The sequence below is a fragment of the Branchiostoma floridae genome, chromosome 3 (genome assembly GCF_000003815.2).
Source record: "Branchiostoma floridae strain S238N-H82 chromosome 3, Bfl_VNyyK, whole genome shotgun sequence".
Taxonomy (NCBI): Eukaryota; Metazoa; Chordata; class Leptocardii; order Amphioxiformes; family Branchiostomatidae; genus Branchiostoma; species Branchiostoma floridae.
In genome coordinates, this window is record NC_049981.1 from 27,422,164 (window position 1) to 27,432,474 (window position 10,311).

Below are 10,311 nucleotides of genomic sequence, written 5' to 3' on the forward strand. Positions count from 1 at the left end.
CCTGAATTGAGATGTGACTTACAACATTAAAAACGGGCACTGAGATTCATATTAGGGTCATCTTTAGCGTCGGCTATAACTCGTCTTGCTGCCATATAGCTATATGTAGTCGTATGTGCAGTGTTATCAGCGCCTATCAGACAATTTGCATTGACATCCAGCGAGGATGACAATGATGTTGGAGCGACCGCTACTCGTTTATAACACCAGAAATGATCGCCATATACGTTAGGTTCGCACAAAATCCAGTTTTTACATCCTGCGCTCATTGTACTTTTCAATATGTATTGTATGGATGGTATTTAAATGAGCTTTACAGATACTTGGCAGTAGTTGGAATTCTTGCCCCACAGGTTGTCACAAAATTTCAATCAAATACGACGACAAAGTACATAAAGCCTGATCAATTTATGTCCAAGGTAGTGACCTAGCCTCTGCTCGGGGAATAGCTCATCAGCTCCAGAAATCGAGAGCCTGTGTTGTAATATTAGTTGCCGCCAGATGTTCTAATGGGCTAAACCACACTACGTTTAAGATGGGGGCGTCGTAATTTAACATAACATTGAAGTATGGACACGAGACTGTGCCCAAATTTACCATGCATCATCGGGAGCTCACTATCTGCATGCCGACATATTAAACAAATCAATCAACTTGATCTTGAGTTAAAGCTGCGAGCACATATATGCACAACCATCCGAAGTACCCTACTGGAGGTAAGCCTCATTCACGGAACATGTGACATTTGATTTATGTGTTAGCTTTTACATTTACACCATGCATGGGCAGATTATATATGTTTGGTGCCACTAGGAAATACTGTCAAAAGTTGTGTAATTGACCTGTCTTCTCTATCAGACAAATAAAATTACAAAGTGCTTTGTGACATTTATCAACGTCTCTGGGCAATCGTTGAAAGTTGTCATCCATCTGAAATACTGCCGAAGGTTTGGCGTATGTTATTTCATAAATACACTTCTCAGAATATTCAAATCACCGTATGTCTCTAAGAATCACAGTGGTGACGAATTATTCTTCAAACAAGTACGAATTTGGTATCGACGCAAACTGAACCTTGATCAGAGTGAGTAATGGCAGCGTAGCCTCCAGCTGTCGTGCCGATTATTGTGTACCATTAGTACCACAACACAATGGGTGACCAGGGATACATTTGATAAAATGCGCCACGGAGACATCAAACAGGCATTGAAATTATGTGTAAACGGCGAATAAATTACCACCACCCTGTTGATCTTTCGGCACTTAATAAACAGAAGGTTACAAATATAGGATTAAAAGATTTATTAGAAGTGGTGGCAACCGGAAAGGCATTAATGCTATACCTTATGTACTTTATATCTGAAAGTGTCCATTATAAATAAGAGTACTTGTACACATAATGCCATTTGGCGGCACGAAATCGCCCGTTGTCGTTATCCCTCTAATCGTGGCCTTGGTTACGAAATTGCGCCGTGTTGTCCGGCAGCAAACATATTAGTGAGCACAAATGAGACTTAATCTGACAACACACACATTAACGTGATTACACATCACCAAGCAAGACAAACCACCTGGACAGGGGACACGACACCAGCACTCTACACGGAGACTCCACACGATAAACAGACTAAGTCTTAGTGCCTGAAAGAGTCAACATCCGCGAACCTAATCATTTATAGACTTGGGAGTGAATGAAAGATGCTGTGTACATCGTGGTTTTGTACCACACGTCTTCAAAAGGTACATTTTGTGTGCATTTTCTTGGTGATTACCGTGTTAACGAAGAAATGGGCAAACTAGTTGCTGTTTTGACGGTGTTCTTAGTTTGACCTGCTTGAATCGACGACGGGAGACGCCAATGTTTTGAGCAGTACTTCAAGTCGCAGACGTACATGTCAACTTTGGAGGAAACACTAGCTGTAAACACTTGTGACATCTCAGGCGAGTAGAGAAAAATATCCAGTACGCATTGCCGCAGATTGCGTCTTTAGAACATGGCAGGGACGTCGTCAACAGGGGTACAGATGGACCATCTCTGTCGCAACTTTTCTCAAGTTCAACAGGCCAACAAGGCATGCGATCTAGCCCTCCAGAACAAGCTCGATCATCTGAAAAAGGAATATTTTAGGAACCTGCGAAAGAGTACCGACAGGATATGGCGACTACAGGGCACGGACACCCCTCCGACCATGAGAATAAAGCCGCAGCGCGTGCACCAACGGTCGACGTCCGTACAAGACTTCAAACTACCCAGCGCCTACAATCTCAAGTCTTTGCAGAAGGAGCTGACGGAGGTTGAGGACGGAGAAGGAGACATAAGGAGGAGATTTGACGCAAGAAAGCAGAGGTACAGTCTGCCCGCCCGACCCTACACCGCCATCCCGGTAAGATACGGACATAATCATTTTGAAACTACTGAAGTTTGCGATCAAACAGTTTTATCTCGGGAGAGAATGCGTTTGAACACACTGCCGTTTGACAAGAAAACATTGATGGAAAACACCTTATCAGAGGACACAACAGAGCTCAGCGCAGGACAACACTCGCGCCTTAAGAAGCCACATCCGGATCGGTTCCGACGGAAAACGTGGTCGGCGGGGGAACATAACAATCTTATGACTCTAGCAACAAAGGAATGCGGCAGGATGGGGCCATCTAGATCCAATATTTGTAGCGACAAGTTTTGGCAGATTAATAACTCTAAATCCCTTCCTAATGACGGTAACCACAACCATGTACATACGACAAAAGATGCTGAATGTCAAGAATACATAAGCGACGCGGAGCCTGGACCAGATGTTACGCATAACAACGTCAATAACCATGAGAAAGAAAGTGGCCGCCAGCATTTAGAGACTATAATTGAAGATATAAAAATGTCATTTGCCGATCTACAAGGGAAAGATTTGAGGCCGAATGACGTCAAGGTAATAAACAAGTCAAATGAAACATCGGCAGGCAGGCCAAAGATGGTCAGAAGCAAGACAAGTCCGGTCCTTCTTACGCCGTCTCTTCAAGGACGCGCCATGTCCAAGAGGGGAACAAGAACCTTTACTCCCCCATCTGCGTCATATCGCACTCGGTCAAACTCGGTAGTAGTGCAATCGTCTGAATCCGTATCACCGTGGCAACGTGGATCACGTGACATGAGCAAGAGAACTAGAACACGTAGAAAGTCGGACATGCCGCGCATGCGTCCTCAGGCTTCCAACTCCCAGCGATCGAGGAAGAGTGGGATTTTTGGTTATGTAAATAGCACTGGATTTGATAACGAAAGAATTGAAAAACGAAATGGTAAGGACCAAATGCAAGAGGAAGCCCCGTCACCCCTGTCACAGCTACAGAACTGTAGGTACCTGAGAAGGGCTGGGGATGACGAGGAAACGTGGTGACAAAAACGTCTGACTCATGAGCTCAGTCATTTTCTACTTACATGTAACCAAATTGTTTAACCGTTATGAAACGTTATGATGTATCTTTTGTTCGTTAGTCTATTGTCGACAATGTCTGCCTCTTATGTATATCTAGTCACTTTCTGTTTCTGTTGTATATAACCGTGCTAAACATTAAAAATCACATGTGATGTAGTACAAAGTCTTGCGTCTGGTTTCTCTCTTGTTACTTCACTATTCACATCATCGGCAAACACACACAAACACGCACACACAAACGCACACAAACACACACAAACACACAAACAAACACAAACACAAACACACACACACGTTGGTTTGGATTGACATGAAAGTAACATCCGCGCCAAATCTTCATTTTCTTGAAAAATACTTTATTTACAACGTACTACAAGGTAATATGTATACATAATGTGAACAACATATGTATTTATAACGATGACATTAACGTACTTTGATCTTTTTATACTTCTACGCAATACTAATCCAGAAAGGGAAAAAGTTGAGGAGCTTGACAAAAAGGGCCACAAAAATTAAAGAATATTATTTAGTAGCAATATGTTAAACATAGTATTTCATCAAGCGTTTAATACGCATCTGCAAAATGCACCCTCTTGGCCACATCTAAGTACAAGATGTGTTTCAGCAAAATTTCCCTTACAGATTGCTTGTTCTCAATGAACTTGACACATTGGGCTGTCGCCTAATATTGCCTATATCATGAGTTCCACTATCTGTATCTGTATAGCCGGTATAACCGCCGTTCGGCGTAACACACCAGCTTTAAATACTAGCCTGTGTTATAGCATTTTTTGCCTCTAGAAGTAGAAGGCTGGTTATGGTCGCTAGGGCCGTTTGGAGTGCCATTTTAGTCTGACTTAGGTTCCACACTGAGCCCCTCTTTCTCCTGCATCTCTGTGAACATGTCCCTGAGTGTCTGGGCGAGCTCCGGTTTGCGCATGTTGTTGAGGTGCCTGGACAGCCGCTGTACTCTCTCAGCGTTCTTACAGAAGGGTGTGCAGGACTGGGTCTTCCATTTCAGCAAAACCTGCAACCATGCACAATAGTTAATATTGATCATTAGAACATGATTCGTCACTACAACATGCATGGATGGTCAGTCTTGACCTGGTGTACATCATTCAGCACTCACATACATGATGCATACATCATAGTACACATGCACATACACGCGCGCGCAAACACACACACAAACACAATGAAATACACATACGCATGTGCACAAAAACACACAAGCACATTAAAACATATGCATACAAATACGCACGCATACACAGATGAAACGCGCACATTCAGACACACGTACAAACAAGCATACAAACGCACACATAGACACACACACGTATACACACACATGGCCTTATGTGGCATACATATACATGTGCTATACATTGAGAACCTGATAAATCTGTTCCTTGGCCTTCTTGGGATGTCTCTTCTCGATGCCGTTGAACATGGTGTCTGTGAGGCCCAGCTCGCAGGCCAGCAGCATGGGGAAGGGCACGGTGATCTGGTTCCTCCTGATGCCGTCCACGAACTGTCGCAGGAGCTGCAGGAAACGGGCCTCTGCAAACAGAAGGATTGTCACAATGTCAGTGTCACGTTTGGTTAGATGTTGTTCATTTGTTGATACAGTGAGAAAGGACGCCTGTCAATTGTGAGCTTTCAAGCTGCGTAGTGGGATCATTGGAAATGGTTTAAGACTTTCGCGGACTACCATGCTCTTCTGTGTTATAAAGTGTAAATTGCCCTACCCCCCCCCCCCTCGAATTAAATCAGCATTAATGTGTGACACCTTGGGAATGCATTAGAAACTTCACATCATCCAATATTGACACCTATATGAACTACGGTACAATTTATGAGCTTTGGACAGAGAGAATGTGTTCATAGTCATTGTTGTTACAAACATGAACCCTGTATACTAAGGACACGCGTTAAGTACCTTCTAGCTTCCGCTCTTTGGCCTTCCTCTTCCTGTCCTTGCAGAGCCAGCTTCTGATTGATCGAAGGCCACCGACGCACACGGATAATGGCGGGAACTCTAGCGGGTTACTCTGCAATGACAAGTCTTTCAGACGACCGTAACAGAAATCATCGAAGTTTTCTGGCAGACGCGAGATTCGGTTGTCCTGGAGCTGTAGGAGTTTTAATCCTGACAGGACACATAGTTCGTTTGGCAAGCACCTGATATCGTTACCGGGTAGTTTGAGCTCCCTCAAGGAACCCAAGTTGCGTACGGTCACAGGAAGTGACGTAACTCCGGAATGTTCAATGAACAGTTTCTTCAAGTTTGTCAGGACCCGAATTTCTTCAGGAACCCCACCAATCCTTTTCCTTTGCCCGCCGAAGTACAGCTCTTCAAGAGATTTCAACTTGCAGATTTCTACCGGGAAATGTTCGAAATCATTTTGCGTGAGGGCCAGAACTCTCAAATGTTTCAGGTCCGCGATCTCCTCTGGCACTTCTCGTAGCTTGTTCTCGTCCATGGACAAAATTTCTAGGTTGAGCAATTCGCACACCTGTGCCGGAAATATCTCAAACTGGTTTCGAGAAAGGTAAAGTTCTCTCACTCGCACGTTTCCGAGATCTTCTGGGAGCCGCTGTAGGTGGTTCCCGGCTAAATCTAAGATCTCAACAAAGATCAAACTGCACAGGTTCAAGTTCAGATCCATGAGAGCGTTCTTGCAAAGCCACAACTCTCTGAGAGACGCGAGGTCGCCGACTTCGTCTGGAATGAGACTCAAATGATTTCCGCAAATGCTCAGCACTTCAAGACACAGTAGTGTGCACACTTGAATCGGTAGGTAGTCCAGGTCGTTCTTGTTCAGAACAAGGCACTTCATACGGGATAACTGGTCCATGTCCGCTGGGAGACAGCTGATGTGATTCTCCTCAGCTTCTAACAGTTCGAGATTAGATAGGGAGCACACTTCTGGTGGAATCTCCTCAAACCCATTTTCACTGATGATGAGTTCCTTGAGGACCCGTAGCTCTGAGATATCCTTGGGCAAGTCTGTCAGACTGTTTCCGACTAAACTCAAGTGGATCAGGTTTGTTAACATACAGACGCCGATTGGCACGTGCGTTAACTTAAGACTGTTCAGCTCTAACGCCTTTAATGACGTCAGATAACGGACTTCTTGAGGCAGCTTGCTCTTCTTGATAGCTACGTCTTCAATAGACACTTCTTGTATGTCATTTTCACTGATGTCTAAGGTGTCGACTTCGAGTTCTATCAATTCCATAGGGAAGGTTTTAAAATCATTGCACTTCAGTGTGATGACTTCAAGATTCTGCAATTCTGTCAATGCCTCTGGTAAAGTAGCAATAAGGTTTTTGTCCAGGCGGAGCTTTTGTAACTGCCCTAATCTATTGACGTCTTCCGGTAAACGCTTCATGCGGTTCCCATTCATCTCTAAAGTTGTCAAGCTAGTTAGTCCGTACGTTTGCTCCGGGAAAGTTTTAAATCTGTTCTTGTTCAACATCAAAGCTGCCAACTTCTTTAGCACGACAACATCATCTGGAAGATTGGTTAAACAGTTGTCTGACATTTCAATCACTTCTAAGTTTACCATGGAGGTTATTTGTAGGGGAAAGGTCATGAGTCCGAGTCCGTTCAGCCTCAGCACACGTAGCTTCCTGAGCTGTACGATCTCAGCGGGGAGTTGTGACATATCGTTATCGCTAACATCTAGAACCTGTAGACGCTCCATTAAACATATACAGAAAGGAAATTTGCCAAGCCTATTTTGTTGAAGAAACAGGTGCCTCAGGCTTTTCAATCTGCGACAAGAATCAGGCAGAGAGATCAATTTGTTGTGGTTTAGATGGAATTCTCTCAAGTTGTTTAAGTCCCCTATCTCGGATGGCAAGGTTTCAAGTTTGTTGTGGCTTAGGTTTAGTCTGAGCAAGTTCGAGAGCGTGCATACTTCAATTGTCAAGTCATGAAGTTCGACACGTTCCAACTGCAACTCTTCCAAATTCTTCAACTTTGTAAACTTAGCGGGAAGCTTTGATGTGGCGTCACAAAGTTTGGGGTTGTCCGAAAGCCTAAGTTTTCTCAGTCCCTTTAGATAGCATACATGGACGGGAAACCCCAGCAGCTTGTTTTGTGCAATAGAAAGTACCTTAAGGTTTTTCAGCAAGCGTACGTCTTGTGGGACGCTCACGATTGCGTTGTTGTCTACGCTCAGTTCCTCTACATCGCGAAGACTGTAGACCTCTTGGGGTATGGCGTGTAAGCCTCTGTTTTGGAGATGTAGGCAGAGGGTCTTCTGCTTTGATTTGAATGTTAAAGCCGAGAGTGAGACTCCTGATTTGGGTAATAAGGAAAGCAGCTGGTCTAGTTTGCTTGTGGCGGCAGAAGACGACCCCACGTTGAGCGGAACCGTACTGGTGGCCATTATTGTTATGTTGTGGCTTCTTTCTATGGCAAGCCCTGACCCTGAAAGAAATGCAACGGTACGGTAAGTACGGATTACCACTATTTATAGCACACAGTATAGGTTTCTACTTCACACTACTGCACTCAATTGGGTCAGGGCGGTTAGCTATTTCTTTGGTATTAACGACTATTGTTCCCTTCACGTTAAGAGCGTTGCAGAAGTATCAGGTTATCCACCGAGTGAAGTATATTACCCTGCACCTGTGAAATGGGTGCACCGTCTGTCGCCCTGTGGACATTTATCGGGCTAACAGGACCGCCCTCGACAAACTGTTTTTGTTGGACAACAAAGATAAGAGGGTGAGAAGCCGGGCCACCTGGTAAATAATAGTCTGTTAGCCGACCGAAGTCCGGCGAATTACGTCCCTCTTATTGTGTAGTGGCGCGTGGCGTGACTATGGGACCCGGCACGTACCTTCTCAGGACAGATACCGGCTGATTGTTGGTTTTATCAGTTTTTCTCAACAAGAAAAGCCATACATGGTGCCGAGTGTATAGCTCAGCATATTGAAGAATTACTCAGTTTACCGATTATTCAACTTTCAAACACTACATAGGAATTCTAGTGTCTAAAGAACATGAAAGGCTGATATTTCTATGGTTAAAAGTACTGCTTACTTGTAGGCAAGTATTATGATCATATGTTGACAGAAAAATATAAAAAAGAAGAGGTAGCTCTTGTGATAACTATCTATATTTTATGTGTAGCTAAACTAGTAAGTACAATTATTGTGATAGGAAAAATGAGCCTGTCCAACATAACTACGGTCATTAATGGACCGGTATATAGTCTTATCATTAAAACTACAAACATGTTATGATACGCAGTAGCTCTGAGTGCTACCAACCTTAGTGGGTCCCGGGTCTGGTCTGGCCCAATCTATCCCATGGCGGTCCTGTGATCATTCCCCGCGGCGAGAAAATCCGCTGTAGGTCGGACAAGCCGACATGTTTGGAGAAGGCGTGCTGTGTTTGTGGGCGGGTAAGCGATATGTTGTACCTGTAGTCTGCGGCGATGTTGCCGCAGTAACAGAGGTCAGAGGTCATGCCGGTGTTGACAGGTGCGCTCGGCGTGTGGATTGTCTGCTCGGCATGTACGGACTTTGCCGACGCCGATTCCGAAGATGTCCGAAAGCCGGGACACCTTTCCCACTTCGTACACATACATCTTCTCACTTACGTTGTTATTGACACACAGACAAGAAGTTATTCAAAAAGACGTAACAAGGTTCTCCTGTGTTTAATTACCTCCATGAAATGTCATGGAATGGAGGTTATATTTTCTGTTATGTGTCTCTGTCTGTGTAGATGATTACTCAAGAACGGCTGGATGGATTGGTTTCATACTTGTTGTGTTGGTGGGGTGTGATGAAAGCTCGAATCGATGAGATTTTGGGAGCCGTATCTGTCGTTATAATCGATATAATAATATCAGAAATCACCCCTATATTTGAGATATATTGGTACAGGCATCGTGCTTTATGTGTTTGTTAATGGGCTTAGCTCCAAGCAGATGGTGAGGTGACAGCTGTTTGGGGAACCCCGAGTTTTTTTAATATGATAATTAGTTTTATTTATGTCTGCTTAGGATATCATGGAGATGTGAAGCGTAAGTATAATTGTAAGAAGTTGAGGTACATTTAACGATAATGCTTAACAGGTATGGATGTCTCACATACTATACTGCTGATTTGAGTGACATGGTGATTAAAATGCCATTAGGTCCTCTCATCTGGGTTGGGTGTCAGAAGTTTTATGGGCGATACAGCTGTTCTGATTTTGTTACGATAAGGGACAGTTGTTAGTTGTCTCTTTCGTAGCCAATGGCACTTGTTTTTTAGCAGACGGGGTTGGCGCCAAGTATTCATCTTACAGTTGGTGTAGGGCTGTCAGAGGAAAGTGTGCATCTCGTTTTTGTACCGTGTGAACAGCTGATGTTATGACATATTGGTGGAAAATCAAATCACCATCTGACTAAAGTTGGCCACATCCCTTCTTCTTTCTGAGTTTCCCAACTTCCTCCCACCACACAGCTCTGAGGCACATAGTCGAACCTCAATAATGCTGACAACCTTAGACATTTTAAATGCCAAACATCAAGCTTAAGGAACACCACGCTACCATATGCCGTCGACCTCTTAAACGCACATTACACAATTAAGTGTCACATTTTGATAATTACTAATCAGATGGACATCCTCTGTGTCATTAAATAAATACACCACTACTTTCCCATAACATTTATATCATATAACCATTACTCTCAAATACAACCGACTATAAACATACATACCATCCACAAAAAAGCAATAAATATTTCATGGAGGTATGAGGTCCCCGAACTCTAGTTTTTAGTGTTTTGTCTGGGTTGCAGTATTGTCGGCATTTGTTTACACTTGTTTCAATAAGAAGGATCACCATAGATATAGA

General features: G+C 43.7%; 1 protein-coding gene across 1 annotated transcript; it reads right to left on the reverse strand.

Annotated features, from left to right (window-relative positions):
* Nucleotides 1-3,776: 3,776 nt before the first annotated feature.
* On the reverse strand, nucleotides 3,777-9,050 carry LOC118412129 (leucine-rich repeat and IQ domain-containing protein 4-like). The gene is made up of 4 exons (XM_035814775.1): nucleotides 8,730-9,050; nucleotides 5,380-7,881; nucleotides 4,834-5,000; nucleotides 3,777-4,461 (listed from the first exon to the last, which is right to left on the reverse strand). Exons 2-4 carry the CDS (start codon nucleotides 7,838-7,840, stop codon nucleotides 4,282-4,284), a joined length of 2,808 nt encoding a protein of 935 aa, XP_035670668.1. The 5' UTR covers nucleotides 7,841-7,881; nucleotides 8,730-9,050; the 3' UTR covers nucleotides 3,777-4,281.
* Nucleotides 9,051-10,311: the final 1,261 nt, after the last annotated feature.